The sequence below is a fragment of the Choristoneura fumiferana genome, chromosome 16 (assembly GCF_025370935.1).
Source record: "Choristoneura fumiferana chromosome 16, NRCan_CFum_1, whole genome shotgun sequence".
Lineage (NCBI taxonomy): Eukaryota > Metazoa > Arthropoda > Insecta > Lepidoptera > Tortricidae > Choristoneura > Choristoneura fumiferana.
In genome coordinates this window covers 8,439,081-8,457,562 of record NC_133487.1, presented here as the reverse complement: position 1 = coordinate 8,457,562, position 18,482 = coordinate 8,439,081, and the positions used below count along the sequence as shown (strand labels likewise).

Sequence of the window (18,482 nt, the reverse complement as noted above, 5' to 3'; positions counted from 1 at the left end):
GGTATTTAAAAATCATATTCAACGTTTTATGGCAGGTAGTTATCAAAATAAATTATCGTAAAAAACAGAGTAAATGATAATTTGTTGAATCTTGTTTTACTACGCGGGTCATACGATCTAAACAGATTAATTAATCATATTCCGATTCTCGTATTCAAGAGCTCGATACAGGAAACAATTATAGTTTTTATATTTCCGTAAATACTAGTGGGTACTACACTAATAGTAATTGACTTATCTGTGTACTGTGCTATTGTTGGCAAAGTTTTTACAAAATAAATAATTCTGTGCTATCTCACAAAATCAACAGAAGGTGTTTCGCATCGCGACGAACGCGGGGCTCTGTTCGTTAAGTACTCTTTACATAATCCAGTAAGGCCCCGTGGAGCCAGCTCGATACGATTGTGCAACGTCGGCAGGCAGACTGCTAAGTGCTACAAATCCTCAGTCCACTGCCCCGCGGCCTCACGGAACACCACTCAACACGCTACAAATAAATATGAACTAATAAATTCTCCCAGTTATGGCAGCAATAGCTCTAATTTTTATATTTCTTCTCAATCGGGCTAAGACCGCGCAAATAAGCGTAACCACGTTGAATCCAGCGCTCGAGGTAAACAAGTTACCAGAAGGCTCTACAGACGCCATTTTTGCCTTGCAAATCCGACAGATCCGGACTACATCGGAAGCAACGCCCGCGGCCTCCGCCGGAAACAATTTAAATGTCGTTGGCGCTAGCGCACCAGGCGTACAGCCACAGTCGGAGAATTACCAAGCAATTCCCACAATTTACCCGCACCAAAACAAAAAGGTAACGGATAAAAAATATGACGATGAGCACGAAGGAAATTTCAATTTATCAGCCTTTGATAGAAATGCTAAGGAGAAAGAAATGAAGGCGGTCGACACTAACATCAAGCCTCTGGCCTTAGTTTGGGATAGCTGTATGGAAACAAATTTCAGAGATAATCAGCGAATATCTATACAACCCCCGTTAGATATGCAAGACGCTGATCATGATTCGCGATTCCAAAAGAATAGGCAAATTGGAAGTATATGGAGCGAAGGATTGAGTAAAAGGGATGCCGCCGACACAAATAACTCGATAGCTATAAAGTCTTGGTTGAACAAATACAACAACTTGAGGGCCAGCAATACTGTCAATGGACCCGTCCAAAAATCTGACTCGTTGTTAATAAGGAAAATAGCGAAACCCTCTACTACGATGATACCATCAACTACTATTCAAATGATACCTATAACAAGGGATATATTCAACAATCCGACGGAATCTTTCAACATGTCAGTAGATGTTGTGGTGACCGAAAACAATATTAGGGCGAGTTACACAGAAGATTGGTTCGAAGCGAAGGACAGAAGTAAAATAAGATTCGGCGGGCCACCTCAGACGGAGACCTATTTGATACCGACACTTAAGCCGGAAGAGGGGTTCCATCCTTTCGGGTTTATGTCACACTTCTTTGCTTTAATCTACCCGTTTGAATTTCCAGTGGGTAAGTAAAGTAACTTTATCCGAAATCATCTTATTTCTTTTAATTTTTAAACAGCAGTTTTAAAACGCCACAAGGCCATATTAGTTCACGAGGCGATCGAATGTTTAATTAATATTTGCTTGCGCTGTTTTAAAAATGTGGGTACAGTCATACATAGATATACATGCATGAGCTGTATAAACATTTATGTTTTAATTTTAGGTCTCGTCAAGGACGTTGTATGGGGAAAGTTTTCATTTCCCTACTCATTCTTGCAGGTACAAGTTTTCACATTAAAATAAAGTGATAGAGATGTGACGTTTGTGAAAGTATTGCTCAGACTTGATGGTTTTTAAAAGCTCCTTAATAAATTATGCATCTTTGTAGTAAAGGTATACCTAGGTTATATCCCTTTAATTCGCTAGTTTATTAAATTGTTTTCTAAACTTGAATCACTTGCTATTATCACATCACAAAAATCGAAATAAGATAACGCGGACCAATCTCGCTTAGATTTAGTATAAAATAAATCCCGCACATCTATTTGGATCCGGATAGCCCAATATTGGGAACAAATCGCACTTATTTACTCGTTGCCTTAAATAAATGGTCAGTTTGTTCGCTTCTCTTCTCAATTTGTTTATTTTGATTAAAAATTAAGTCAAAGCTTCAAATGTCTTGATTAAGATTGATATTGTTCTCAAATGTTCTAAAAATATTGCTTGTAGTATCAAAACGTGTTTTCACTAAAGTATGCTAATTACACCTATTATCAATTTATCAGTATGACTGTTTTTTAAATGAAAGTGTCGAATATTAGAGTAGGTTCTAAGAAAATTGTGTCCAAAGTGTGAGAAAAGTATTCCATCAATCGGGCTTTTCTAAATTTGAATCGAATGCAGCCGACACATTTTAGACTCTATCTTTACTTCTTCCCAGTGCCCACTCTATGTGCGTATTAACTCCTAGCTATAGATATAAAGTCGTCCAACTGACAGTTTAAAAGGAGAGCGTCCGGCAACTTGATAGTGCCGAAACCTTTGGTGTTAATGGCTTTGTCTTTAATGCACTGCACGTCAGACTTACACGTACTTAATGACGATATAACGACATGGAACTGCTTTTAGAGTGTTAGTGTTTGTTTACCTATAAACGTTAGTGTGTTAATAAATAACAGTAAAGGGTTTTACACACAATATGTCCTTTAATTTGACGGTATTCAATGACATTTCAGCGCTTACACATTTACCAAATTTCAAGTCAATTGGATCAAGAAAATGAATAAACAATAATAATTTATTTACATACATACAAACACAAATATTTTTTTAACCAATAGAAGTGCTTATTTATACTTAAATTCTTTGTACTTACATAATTATGATAAAAAAAAACAAAATCAATCAGGCGTCAATTGACCCCCGTACCAAAGAATACTAACTATTAGTCTATTACCCGTACCTACTAGTATAAACTGAAGGGCTACAACGAAATTCGAAAATCGAAGTTCGTATCATACCATCCTTCTCACTCTCGTATTAAAAAATCGGTCAGGTCGGTCAGCGGGACGGTACGATAATACGAACTTCGATTTACTTTACTCACTTCTTTTTATTCAAAATACTGCAACTAAAAATTTTAATAATTTCAGATCATTACGTATCCGAATTGCCTAATGTTTTTATCGTTGTCTATGTTTTAGGTAAAAAGAAATATTTCGGCAAAGCGAGTAATTTTATGTATATTTCTAAATTACATTTGCCCTGGGGGCGTAGTAAAAGCATGATTATACCGAGATTCCCCTCACTTATTTTCGGAAGAGCACATTTTTCTTTCCGGCAAGACATATTGGTCATTTCGTAATTACAAAGTATCTTTTTCCTGGAGTATTTTTTAATCTGGCACAGCTTATTATTTAAGCGCTCTCTCTTAAAGTAATTTATTTTTGTATGTTACTTAAGTATTATTGATTGACACAATAACAGCTGCGCTAGTTTAGTTCTAATAAGTAGTTCGAAATTAAAAAGAGGTAATGCACACCGTTTTTAAGAGATATTTTTACGTTACGTTACGTTTTATAGAGCACAAGGTAGCCTAAGAAAATAGTTTCCTTTTCTATCACCTTCCTAATTTGTTCGTAATTATATGTCAACATCTACTTAACTCGTCATCGTCAACCTTTTTCTAAAGTCTTCAATGCTATCTTGTCTACATTGCATCGTCATGTAGTCTACATAATGGTGTTAATTTCCCAATTTGCCTATATTTCTACAATGGACGATACTACACCACCAATATCTGACACAACAAGCGTGCATAAATATCTGATACGACTCTATTTCTAGGGCCGGAAGGACGTGTCAGATATTTTGCACGCTCTGCTGTGGCAGATATTAATGCTGGTGACTGAACCAAGTTGGTATACCTTTTGGTATAATATTCAACCGCCATAATATTGTTTCTTATAAATTCATTTTCACTACTCATTGTTTACCATATTAATCAAATGACAGAATCTTTGTTGCCCATAATATTAATTTCAATAATTTAATTATTCATAATCATTGTAAGTCATAAGTATCTCATGCCATAATATCATTTGCCATCCATGTAAATGGTGGGTATCGTCACTATATATACTGATAAATCCCATACGTCAAACAAGCCTTTGAATTAGATAAATTTTAATCACATAGATTAGGTTAGGTTAGAAATGCGACATTTGATTTGTGCGAGCGAGCAAGACGATTCGGTGCAGAAGCAACTCGGATAGGTTAGATTCCGAAGGCTAAGGTGGGAGCGAAGCGGAACGTATCGTTAGGTAATTTTTTATAGCAGCCCGAATAATAAAGATAATAGATTGATTGTTTATAGATTAGTAATAGAAAAAAGCAATTTTAATCAATCATAATCAAAATAAACACTATTTAGTATGGCGTTTGAATATTCTATTAAATAATATTATTGCACTTAATAATATGGAAAACAATACGTATTGCATTAGTATCATTATGGCATCTAATTTTCGGGAAAATTAGAATATATCAAATATTTTTCTAGTAAACGAAAGATTTGGGCAAATAAAGTTTTGGGCATATGAACTTCGGGCAAACAATAGTTAACCAAAAAGATGACGTCATAACTCCTCTCCTTTTTTTTTTTTTTTTTTTTCGTGCTACGGGTCAAATTGATGTTAATGCTTGTAACACCATTTGCAGCTTTTTTGGCGTACCGCTAACAACTATTACACTCGGTTTTATTATGCAAAATGATCCTGATACCTATATGATATTTTACCACGTTTACATTTACTTGCTTGAATTTCATTTGCCCTAATTTCACTTGCCATACCAACGTTTGCCATAAAATATATAGAACCGTGCTATTTTCAGGATTTTTTAAAATGTCATCATATAGAATGCAGTAGGTTAGGTTAGTTTAATATCAACTCTGAAGAAATTACTATTTCAGAAATAAATTACTTTATGGCAAATGAAAATTCTAGAAAACGATACATTCGGGCATATGAAATTCGGGCAAACGATAGAGAACCATTTTACCACTATCATATACCTATTATTATTATTATTATGTTGTATACAATTTGACGATCCTTTTGTGAATTTCTTATAATTACCTGACATGTATTTATAATGTATTTTTTCATAACTAAATCTAATCTAATCTGAATAGCTTGTATTATTTAATTTGTCGGACATGATCCAAATTTTCAGCTACGAGTATCAAAACAAAACTTTTCAGAAATTTTCAATAATTATTTTCCGGAAATTAATTGGAGATTAATTAAGTACCGTCATTTGATATCTTACCGATTGATATCGATATATTTGTTAACAATACAGCGTGTTCCTCTTCTTGCTCGTTATCGAAAATTATATTTGTCTTAATTATAATCTGTTTTAATAACAAGTTATTATTATAAATCAAAAGTACTGTCCTTTTCTAACATATTAGAAACATCCGAATGTTAAATAAATAAAGTGAAATTTTGACTAGTATAATAGTATTAAAGTAAAAAAAAAATATGGGGCAAAATATACCAAGTGGATGTAGTCTCGAATTAAGCAAGGCTTTTTGGTCCTTTGGTAAGTACTAGGCAACGATTAAACATACATATATAGGTAATAATACACACTTAAATACATTATAGAAGTTCTCAACCCTGTCATTCTAAATCTGAAACGTCTAGTTTTTATATTCGGTTCACTAACTGGCCACCCAGTTGTCAAATGTTAATTGATATGTTTTTTTTTTCAGTCTATTACAGTGGAATCAACGTTCTTAGTGATCGTTGTAGCATTCGCATGTATAGCTTTGATTATACCTGCGTATATGCTGATACTCTGTTTACTGTCGCTATTTTCAAAATCCGGCTGCGATGAGGAGTTAGAGACTGGAGCTCTGTTCCCTGATGCAGATGAATCGGATTACAATGACAGAGTGTTGGTTGTTGTGACTTTATTCGTGGCACTTTTGTGTTGGTAAGTTATAATTGATAATAAGTAGGAGTAAAAGCTTTCTGTAGAGCTAGCTTAGCGTACATACGTCGGGGCTCCAACGTATATAATGACTTTACATTACTTTTACAGACACGTTATCCTTCTGAGTTCTAAGTTTTTTTAAGAAATGTAGTACTTAAGATAGTTTGTACTTAAGATGTTAGCACTTAAAAACCTATTTAGACGTCGGTCATCACTCATCAGCTTTGTTATTTGGGATTTTATTTTAACATTAGTAAAATTATTTATTCAGTGAATTATTTGTGCTTTAAAAAGTAATTAAAAGTTATTGTCAATTTGTCGACGACTTATTGACGAAGCACAGTGTTGCCACTGTACTGTTTTTTGGAATTCGCTAGAAAATTTGCAAAAAGGCACCAGTTTGTAGAAAATTAGCCCCAAATGTCACTAAATGTATAGAGAACATTACAAAAAACCAATGAAATGTAAGAAACGCTTGAAAAAAAGTTCCTAAATAGTCCCATAAGTCACTAGATTTTGTGACTAAGCCACAGGCAACACTGTTTATGCACTGTAGAAGTCCTGGTAGCTTAGTGGTTTGACCTATGGCCTCTCAAGCAAAGGGCCATAGATTAGAGCATGCGCTCGCACTCTTGATTTTTTCGATATTGTCTTCCAAAATCACATTTGAAATTTACCACGAGCTTTACGGTGAGGGACAACATCGTTAGAAAACCCACATACGTGATTTTCCCAACCTGCTTTTGGCCCGCGTAGGAACTACAGCCCAAGCCCTCTCATTCTGACAAGAGACCTGTGCACGACAGTGGGACGTAGGTAAATATGCCGAGATGATGCGATTGTGATTTAGGTACCTACTGTGTCAAATGTAGATTGTGTGTCCTTCCACTCGTCTCTGGTTTCGGCAAAATGTTGCCAGTCCGGCTGGAATCGCTCTTAGATTAGATTAGATTAGATTTATTTATTACCTTTTGAAAAATACATTATAAACACATTTCAGTTAATTACAAGAAATTCACAAAATGATCGACAAATGTATACAAAAAATAAATCTTGTTACAATAAATTGTCAGCCAGAATAAAAAATAAAAAATAGAATTTAGAATGTCAAATTAGAATTAATTTTAATAATAATTATTAAAAGCAAAACAAGAATATACTTAAATGTAAGTAAAATTTATGCAACAGGAACAATCAATCAAACGAACAATCAAATAATTAAAATTTCAAAAACAATAAAATTAAATATAAAATTCACTTCACAAAACTGTGAAAAATGTCAACAAAACAAAAACAAGATTACAAAACAAGGTACATAAAAACAAAAATGAAATGCATATATGATGTCAACATAAAATCTCACTGTACCTACCCTTTTAAAGAGCCTTCTTCTTAGGTCTATCTGTGCTTCGGCGCCCGTCGCTTAAAAAATTCAATAATAATAAAAGCTATCAGTGTGTCTGCGTTCAACGTGAACTTTCTACTTACCGGGGCAAAAGCAACATACGATTAGGGGATATTTTTTTATTTTTATTTGAGAAACATTTTTTGAACGCTTCTATCTCTTTACTAGTGTATACCTGCGGCTTCGCAAGCGTAAACCATTAGCTTCAGTACTTGAATTGGTATTTCTGGATTTTTCTGAATTCCCATAGGATTTCCAAAAATCTTCAATGACGTTACATTAAAAACACAGTGCCAAATTTATGACCTGACCCAGTGTTAGGTATTTCAAGATTTTATCCCGATCCCATGGGAATATGGGAATAAAAAGTAGCCTATGTGTTATTCCAGATATCCAGCTATCTACATACCAAATTTATAATAAATCCATCCAGCCGTTTTAGCATGAATGACCAACAAACATACGAGTACACACTTACATACTAACAAACTTTTCCATTTATAATATTAGTGGGAAATGTGGGAAATGTAATCAATACAGATTATAACTTGCTTTGAATCTAAATAAAGTTTAAAATAGCTTTTGCCGCGTTGCTCTCTTCGCGTAAACATTAAGTAAAGAAAACTTAAATGAAGTGCCGGAGCACAGTTACCAATTTGCTCTTCAACTTTAACGAGCACTTGGGATGACACCAGAATTTAATTTACTTGTTAACAACGTTATCATTTTACTTCGGCTGTTCGCTCTGCGATTACAATATAATTGACGAAATGATTAATTAACTTACGTCTCTCGAAAAATATTTTAATAATATTTGAGATAATTCTCGTTAAATATATTTCTTGCTAACTGTTGCTTGCGACCCCGTCCCTATCATCTCCATATCAAATTTTATCTAAATCGGTTAAGCGGTTTCAAGCGGAATGAAGAGGTAACACACAGACCAAGTTAATTATATACTTTTGTATATATTTATAATATTAGTAATAATGAATAAATATTTCTGTTAGAGGTGCGCCTTAAACTTGATTTTATTATAAAAGTACCTACATCAGCCTGTATCATCCATCTTTTCAATAAATTTGCTACACTGGATTTTGGTTTTCAAAATTTTATGGCCTTTTTTAAACTGACCAAGAATTGAACTCTATCTTACCAAATCGTATGTTTAGAAGAATTCACTCCAGCCTTGAAGCCATAATAAGTATATTGTATTTGTCCGGAAAAACAGATGCAGGAAGCGAGTTTCTTGATTAATGTAAATAATGTTGTTGTCATATTAAATATATTGACCCGGATAACTCACGTCTTAAATCGAGTTTAGCCCCACATGTTTCGGGCTAATCCGTAGCCCTTCCTCTTCGGAGCAACGCGACTCGGCTTCTGCTGCAACACGCGCACTGCGCGCCGCCGCTCTGCTCGCGCGACTACCTGACGAAACTGACACCGGCGCAAAACTACCCGCGTTTACCTGTTCCTGTGGCAAAAACTATATCAGAGAGACTGGACGTAACGTTTCCACAAGGGTATTGGAGCAAATTCGCAGTATAAAAAACAGGACGACAAGAGGTCTGCTGTGGCCGAGCACTCAATGGACTCGGATTCGATGCACTAAATCAGTTTTTTTTTTTATTTATATATTTAAATTACAACTTAGGTACTACACATTATATATTCTCGCCAAACTGCTACATTTGATGATGGTGATTTGATAGGGTATCTGTACTTGCGAGAGAATTCTTTTTCATTCTGCGGAAAGTGCGTGAAGCCATCGAGATTAGTCGTCATCCGAATTTTAACCGGGATAGTGGTTGGACGGTACCTCCGTGTTGCAAAACGGTGTTAAATACTTGTGCTGCGTCATCGGTGAGTGTGAACGTACCTTTGCAGAGCGATGTTATTAGTGTAGTGTGCTACCCTACTTTTGTCAGTTATAATGAAAATGAAACCGCGGGTAGTTGTGCGCTGGTGTCAGTTTCGTCGGGTAGTCGCGCGAGCAGAGCGGCGGCGCGCAGTGCGCGTGTTGCAGCAGCCGCTGAGGCGCGTTGTTTCGAAGAGGAAGGGCTACGGATTAGCCCGAAACATGTGTATTTAATATTAGTGAGCCTCACGGTAGTTTCATGTTCAAAAATGTTGTTGTCAGTCTGCCCAACCGTATGTTAGGTATTATAAGGGGCTGTTTCACCACCCATTGATTAATTTTAACTGACGGATAAATGTGATGCCGTCTCTGTTTGTTTTGTTTGAATAGACGGAGACGGCATTACATCAGTTAAAATTAATCAATGGGTGGTGAAACAGCCTCCAAATGTTGTAAGTTCAATCGATCCTTGGAAGCTTTTGTTCAGCAGCGAACGTCTTTCCGCAGAAACCATGATCATAATGAAATTTAATTTGAGAACAATCGGCCAAGTGCGAGTTCTCGCGCACCGAGGGTTCCGTTCAAATTTCTAGGTATCTATGAACCTGTACGCAATATGTGATCATTTTTGATGGATTACTGACATAGACAGACATACATGAACAAATAAGATTTTCAGGCAATTTTGCTATAAGCGCTATCTTCATACCAAATTGCAAGTTTCTATGACAACTCGAAGTACCCTATGAGTTTTGATTCCATTCCCCGGAATATTGCAAGGAAACGTCTTTTTTAACGACTGTATCTTTTGATCGAGTTGACTTAGAAATAGGTACAGTCAGCATCAAAAGTACAGGTACACTTTCTTACTTTTTCATTTTACAGCCACTTACTAAACGCCAATTGTCATTGTCAATGTGTCAATGCGACAGAGTAAAAAAGTAATCCGCTACTTTTGAAGCTTACTACTGTACCTATGTTATTTTTACTGCTGTAATAATATATATCTTGGGACAAATTACACCAATTGACCTACCTCCAAAGTAAGCAAAGCTTGTACTATAGCTGCTAAACAACGGAGAGACATACATATATACTAAAATACATACAAAGAAACATCCAAGACTCAAGTAAAAACATTCGTATTCGTCATACAAATATTTGCCCGTCACGGGGATCGAACCCGCAACCACTAGCTGCGTAGTCAGGGTCACTAACTATTTAGCTATCCGGTCGTCTAAGGGATAATAACGGATTCCATGCATTCTTAAGATAAATAGTCTCGACAGGCGAACGGATGGACAGCAAAGTGATACCATAAGGGCATGTGTTCGAAATAAATGGATTACTAATGTTATTATAAAGTTTGCGTTTTGCCGATTGAAGTACTGAACCCTAATAATTCGAAGATTTATAATGACTTCGGTACTTATCCTTATACCCTACCACTATAATACGAGTCCCATTGGCTCTTTTCCGTTCTCTTAATTACTTATTTCCTTTATTGAAATAGTATTGAGTTTGAATCCCATTAAGTCTCAATAAGGTAAAGGAAAAAGTTGATTTGAAATATAAACACCGATTTAGCCGGCGTTTAAAAAATTGTTTGCAAAACAAGTAAGATTCAGCTGTAAACAAGCACCCAATAAATGTAATCTTGTGAATGTTTCCGAAGGGGAAAATGAATTAACACCACAGAGTATAAATTAACACGGAGGTGAAACCATGCGACTCGAAGGTTGTTGAGCAAATGTAAACATGCTTTTTCTCGTCTCACGGTCGGAAGTCAGAAATAGTGGATTGTTCAACAAGGGACTAAAACAAGCCATAATGACACGAGATGTTCATCCACCCGAGCAGAGCGAGTGTTTAGTCTCGCGTTATACACTCCTTTTCACTTTGATAGCGAGGAAAAAAACAAATGTTCTGTTTAAAATTACAATATTACTTTTTAACAACGTACGCTCGACTTATGGACAGGCCATCTGTTCAAAATTCAAATAGGGAAAAAAATTGTTGCGCGATTTTTTCTTTTCTTTTATTGTTTATGAAGTGACGTTTTAAATGCTTGCATATTTAGTCAACAGTTTAAAAATTGAAACTATTTTAAAACTTATTGGACTATGCATAATAAAATGAATGAATCCTTAGTATAATTGAATAGATTCATATTCGTAGTCATTAATTGTGTTTTACGAAACTAAATCGTGTTATTTTTTAAATATTTTTGTACAGTTAGCATTTTGAGGTTATTTCCACGCCATAAAAATCCTCCATTCACAAACACCGTGTTGGCTGTTTTGTTTAGGGGTTTCCAACGTAACTTAAAAAAGAACTTTAATCCCTAGAGAATAAAAACGAGCTTTAGTCCCGATATGCAGAGACTGAAGTAACATTTTAAGAGCATGAGAAGTGAAAAAGTAATAAATACACGTTGTGAAAGTTGAATTATCCCTTATGTTTTTAACAAGAATAAGTACCCACCTTGGCATGAATTATTTTATGCTCCTACGAGTAGGAGTACATTGTAGTCTAACTTAGTAATTTTAGTAAGCCATATTAGGGTTCACGTTAGGAAATAAGTTTTTTTAGTTTATGTAATTTTTTTAAAATAAATTGTTATATTGTCTTGGGCCGCCGTCATCGAAACCGATGTCGAGGACTATAGTCTGCCTTTACCTTTTCATTTATTTCATTTGTATGTACGTTATCAACACAATTACAGCTATAAAATGTACAAAAGGACCCACATTAAAAAAAAGTTATGAATAAGATTATTAAATGTAAAATTTTTATAACATTAATGTAATATTGATTATAATTTAATTATTTCCTTTTTTTCTTATTGTATAATTATTTAAATTCATAAGTAAAAAAATTGTATGCAAGGCAAGACATGAAGGATAGGACATAAAATTATTGAACATCTATATATTCAATTGAATAATTGTTTAGAGGAACTCATGTTTGAAAAATAAATTTTCTTTATCTTTAAGATACGGTAATCTAATGTAAACTGCATCAACATTTCAGTAAGTAGCAGCCTTACGGAACACACCAAAAGTGTAAAATGCGTGTTCGAGAAACCAGTTGTATTTCAGCTTGTTACAATTTTGTTCTATTGTTGTACGTTTTGTACTTACTTAATCGACAGTGGAACAACTTTGTAACAAAAATGATTACAAAAAAGATATCAACCCTATTTCTTCTCCGTTAACGCTCTTACTTTGTAGTGAAAAACAGCCGAAGAAAAATAATTTTCTTCTGCCTGAGTTGTTTTAAGCACAAACTCTAATTAAAATTCGAGATTTCCTGATTCGTTTTTCAACATTCTTTGTAGCAAGTTTATTGCCAGCCAATCTGCACTCGTTCGTGTAAAACTCTGCTGGTGATTTATTAACTTTGTACAAATAAGATTTGAGTTTTAGGTATCAAAGTTTGGTAGAATCTCAGGCGACTAGGTAGTCACTATTGAAATACATTGTTTAATTTGACGCGTACTAGTTATTTCAAACAAATTAAGTATGAACTACAAACAATTACTTTGCTCGTTTTTAGGGTTCCATAGTCAACTAGGAACCCTTATAGTTTCACCATGTTTGTCCGTCTGTCTATCTGTCTGTCTGTATGTCCGCGGCTAAGCTCAGTGACCGTTAGTACTAGAAAGCTGTAATTTGGCATGAATATATATATTAGTCACGCCAACAAAGGAGTAAAATAAAAAAACACAAAAAAAAATTTTTTAGGGTACCTCCCATAGACGTAAAGTGTGGGTGATTTTTTTTTCTCGACTAACCCTATAGTGTGGGGTATCGTTGGATAGACCTTTTAAGACCATTGGGGGGTTGCCAAGACGATTTTTCGATTCAGTGACCTGTTTGCAAAATATTCAACTTTAAAATGCAAATTTTCATTAAAATCGAGCGTCCCCCTCTAAAATCTAAACTGATGTGAAACATTTGAAATAGTTCAGGATGGTGGTAAGAATATCAAATTTACCAGGAAAAATATAACAGCTTAGATTGCTTGGGAATTATTAGCAGTTTAAGAGTAAATAGCAGCCTAAGCTATAATAATATACCAAAACTTGGAAGATTTCGTATACAATATACGAAATCCTTACAAAAATATTATTTGATTTTTTCGTAATGGCTACGGAACCCTATCTTTGGCGTGTCCGATACGCTCTTGGCCGGTTTTGTTTTTTGCTTTGTCGCGGGTGAGTAAAGTAATTGTTTATAGTTCGTTGATAATATATGACCCCTCGCAAAATAACGCCTGATCCAAGAAATTATTTAATTTTAATTGGGTGTGTTATAATTTTAAGACACTTTCTTAACAAAGTGTAAAGAAAAGAGGCGTTAATGACGCGCACTATGAGCAGGACCTTATCCAATTGTATGCAGAAGGTCACTGGGAACTATTTCCGCCTTAAGAAAAAAATAGTGTAGCTAATTAATATTATTTTAAGAAAATTATTCTTAAATTCATATATTACGTAAATCTTTTTCAGTTTACTCATATCAGGCATGGCGGTAAGCAACGAACAAGCCACCGCCGCGGCTTTGGACAGCCAAAATATGCTGAGTTGCGCCTGCGCCGACATAGCGACGTGGCTGTCAGCGGCTGCGCGGGAGTTGCACCACAGCCTGGTTCCTCCGATGGACATCGTGGTGCAAGCTTACAGGGAAGACTTGAGGAGTAAGTATTCAGAAAATACAGCTCAGTGTGATTCTCCCATTTTCAAATGGAATGGGTTAGTGAAGAGGGATGTGCCAGAAACTTATACTTACTCGTATTATTATACACGAGATTTTAAGTGACTTTTGTCAAGCATATTCGTTGAAGAACCGATATCCATTGGGTAAAAAGCGTTCTTGAATGAGATGTAATGAAAAAAAAACACAGCCAGCTTAGGCCCCCACGAGGTGAACTAATAATCTGGTAAAGGTCCAGCAGTCCGATCGCCGGCCGTAGGAGTCCGATAAATGTGGATGCTGTAAGACCGGTCGTTGTAGCGTTAATTGGGGGAGGCCTACAAATGCTTAGCATTGAATATCTTTCGTCTAACGATGAAAATCTATCAAATTTTGGTCCCTAAGTAAGTACCAGATCAGACTTGACGTAATACGTTTCTAATCACCAGGCATTTTTGACAACACCAATGGTCAAATGCTTACATTAAGCTATTGCCAAAACCATTTGAGGATAAAGACAATACAATATTATTAAGACAAGATTAAGTTTATCATATCAGCCAGCTTTAGCTCTTCATTGGCTTATTAATGTACTAAGAGCAATATTTAGACCAGAGTTCAGTCGAGTCTTGAATCTTGATTGAATCAAGATTCGATATCTATATCTTGAGTTCAGTTTATTAATAAAATGGAACGTCAATGTGATATTGGAGTAGGTACAATTTATTTACAGTGTAAGTTTGACCTTAAAAAGTTATTTTTTTTTTGTATTTTCATAAATACAGTTTTTTAAGTTAAGTAAATGTCTTTAACCAGTTTTTGTGCGTAGGTAAGTATTTTAATTTCTTATGCTAAATTATCTTGTTCGTACTGCCAAAAAAGTGTAGATAATATTTAGTCATATTTTTTTTTAGTTAACGTATCTCAGGTATTTGACGTGACAAGCGTCACCAAATATTTAAATCATTTAAATTGTAAATAATTCAGTGGCCCAGAGTTCAAAAACAACATATCTAAATTCAATTCCAGTCATGGGTACATACACAAAGTTCAAGACAAAGTTGGTTTTACTGAGTAAATGCAATTCAATGGTGAAAATTATGTTTAACAAATGAACTCAACAAGTCCAACAACACTATTATTTTACGTAGGTATGTAAATACTTTATTATTTCACAAAATACCCAAAAACAAAACTGTAGATATGTAAAAAAGTTTAAAAAATTTAGAGACTAAGTTCTCGTAATATTTGACAGCCTGCTTTGACAGCAAACTTTTCGATTTCCCGGGATAAAAAGTAGTCTAAGAAAATTAAGCATAGTGTAGCTTTCCATTAGTGAAAGATTTTTTCAATTGGGTCTGTAAAAAGATAGGTACACGATTATAAACCCTACACACATAATGTTCACTTCTTCAATATGTTCAGTAGTTTAAAAAGAAACAGCCAAACATGTTCAAACGCGTATCTTTCCGAATTCCACCCTTCTACGGGAATTTGTCAAGTGGCATTAGACCTGGAAAAAAATAGTAAACTTTCAAATGCCTAAGCTTATCAGATGTTTGAGTTTCCCTAACGAGCATACCGGGAAAAGCTGTCTAAGTGCGAGTTGGACTTGCGTTACTGGAGGGTTCCATATCAACACACGCTTTTGACCAATTACTATTGCAAGCTTTTATTTAATTTACGAATTTAGATAAAAGCGAATTTCTTATCAAAGTCAAAGTTTAGACTATAACAAGCAATTATAAATGTCAAAATAATCTATCACCGGTTCTGAAAAAACATCTGTTGGGAAGGGTCCGGCAAGAAGGCAAATGTGTAGTTTATGCTCGTAATGACAATGCGAGAAGATTCATTAAAAAAGTAGTCATAAAAAAGTGTGCTTATAAATTGAAATAATTTGCTTCTAACTTTTTAACTTTTCGGAGCTACATAAAGCCACAGACAGACCGAATTCCGGAAATAAAGGTATAGGACAGATAAAACAGGTAGATATACCAGACTTATTAATAGGGTCCTGGTAGCATCTTACAGGTACGGGACCCTAAAAATGTCCCCTGGAAGGTTTCGCATAGGTCGCTTAATGTGAAAGGCAAACGTAAAGTTACAGGGACAAACTAATAGACATTACATTTCACTTGCACGCAACTGTAGACCTTGGTGTCAGGGCGTAATAGTGCTAATGCAGTAAAGGTGGGAAAAAGGTTACCATTGCATGACGATCTATGTCACAGGCTATATGGGTAAAGCAAGGGGCTATTATGGACTACAGGGTTAGGACATTTTTCAACAAACGTTCTGCTTCTTCTTCTTTTATTTTACGAACAAATCTTAATAATATATTAAAGTTCATCAGTGCCTACGTATGTGTGTTTGTACTTCTTTACGCAGAAACAGCTTGACGGATTTGGATGAAATTTAATATGCACATTGTTAAGAAATCTGCACGAACCTGTGAACCAACTCTCTGGCGTGTGTGAAGTTCCCAAGCCACACTGGGCCCGCGTGGGAACTACGACCCAAGTCCTCTAAGTCTTAGAGGAGGCTTGTGGCCAACAGTGGGACGTATGTAAGCTGGGATGATGATGATTGTGATTACCTTACCTATACAAAATTAAGTAAAAAATAGAGAAAAAATTCATTAATCATTCAGAAATTACTGCCGTGTGTAACCCATTCATCCCAATATCAATGAAAAAAAAAACATGAATCAAAGCATAAATGTCAACGAGCTTATTCCTCTAATTAGCTTCATTATTTCCAGACGTGGGCTCTCTCCTGGGGGACCCTGTTCGACAGGCCATCGCTTCTGAGAGCGGAATCGACTTGGTGTTCGATTCACTGGCTGATATAATAACGGGTAGGTGGAGGTTACGCTTTGATCTGTACTCTTAAATTTCTCGATATTCATGGTTACTTGGATCAACTTTAATTGAATGAGGCGTTACTTTGTGAAGACCCATAATGAACTATGAACTAAAACCTTTGCTATCGCGGAAATGTGCATAGCATAATCCTACGCGATACACGTATTTATATTTTTATGATAAAAAAAAAACAATCTATCGCTTCTATAAGTCTTTTTTAGGGTTCCGTAGCCAAAATTATAAAAACAGAACCCTTATAGTCTCGCCATGTCTGTCTATCTGTCCGTCCGCGGCTTTGCTCAGGGACGCACGAATATATATGTAAACTATGCCAACAAAATGGTTTAATAAAAAATCCAAAGAAAAACCACCTCCCATAGACGTAGTAAAGTGCATGGGGGTGATTTTTTTTCTCATCCAACCTTGTAGTATGGGGTATCGTTGGATAGCTCTTTTAAAACCATTAGGGAGTTGCTACAACGATTTTTCGATTCAGTTATTTTTTTGCAAAATATTCAACTTTAAAGTGCAAATTTTCATTAAAATCGAGCGTTAATCTTATCTTGAAGGCCTTTACGTTGTAGTTGTCTGGAGACACTGTCGAAGGAAGTAGATTCCACAATTTCAATTTATTTGCCTGCAAGAGCTGATGTGATTAAGAAAAAGGAAAGGATAGGCTGAAGAAGACGCAGTTTAGAAGATCAGATACATGTACCCACTTTGCCCAGCAGCACGTGAAAAAAGACAGAACGACGTTCTATCGGCGTAGTTAGAACGTTATTTTGTCTTTTTTGTCAAGATTGAGGTGGCTACCTACTTATTACTATTTATAGGTTAAATAATTCATGCTACTAACTGTGCTATTTTTTTGTTTCACAGAAAGTGAAGATCTTGGCTCTAAGATAGCATCTCTCCGTGATGTCAGCATCAGGGCTGGAGCACTGGCATCCACTGCATCAGACCGTATCAAGGACTTGGCCAAGCAGCTGGACAATCTTAAGAAACATTGCACCAGCAAGGATGCTCCGCTCTGCGATACCGTCAATACTCATTCGTTGGAAATGCAGTTGAAATTTGATTTGGTGTGTACAAAACATGACCGTTAAGTCAATTCCTGGTCGCGTGGCTCCAAGTCAAGATGTGGGTTCAAAAATGGCGAAGCTGAAGTAGGACTAGGCTATGATAACCACCAACCACCAATCAATCCCTCAAGCCGAACTAAAACAATATGCTGACAATTTTTGTACAAAACACCATGAGGCTAATAACTTAAATTCTTTTGTACTTCAGATACTTCGAGAGCAGCAGTTACTGGAGCTCCGTAGTTTAGGAGTGGAGAACTTGACTCGAGCAATATCAGCTGCTAGACAGGAGTTCCAAACCTTGCCTCATGCGATATCAACACAAACCACTCAAATCAGAGAAGGTAGGTATAACTACTTCTGGATACTACTGTATTTTGTAGGTCACGACTCGGGCTCACTCACAATCGATCAGCATTAGCAATGCGAATCGATCAAATATGGTATTTGTTTGCTTTCATTGTATTATTTTTTCGTAAACATCTTTGCTTTTCTGCGAATTCATTTAGGTACTTCGGTTTTATTCTGGAAAGAAGGCCTGAATTTCATGTGATAAACGAAATTCTCGGGTTCTT

The 18,482-nt window shown here is 35.6% G+C and overlaps 1 protein-coding gene across 1 annotated transcript in view; it reads left to right on the top strand.

Annotated features, from left to right (window-relative positions):
• The first annotated feature begins 379 nt into the window (after positions 1-379).
• prom (prominin) overlaps positions 380-18,482 on the top strand; it is a 37,744-nt gene continuing 19,641 nt past the window's right edge. Inside the window, exons 1-7 of the mRNA XM_074099269.1 lie at positions 380-1,514; positions 1,716-1,771; positions 5,772-5,995; positions 13,775-13,962; positions 16,723-16,818; positions 17,705-17,907; positions 18,116-18,251. Coding sequence (XP_073955370.1) covers positions 524-1,514; positions 1,716-1,771; positions 5,772-5,995; positions 13,775-13,962; positions 16,723-16,818; positions 17,705-17,907; positions 18,116-18,251 — 1,894 coding nt within the window. The 5' untranslated portion in view covers positions 380-523. The remainder of the gene's footprint in view (positions 1,515-1,715; positions 1,772-5,771; positions 5,996-13,774; positions 13,963-16,722; positions 16,819-17,704; positions 17,908-18,115; positions 18,252-18,482) is intronic.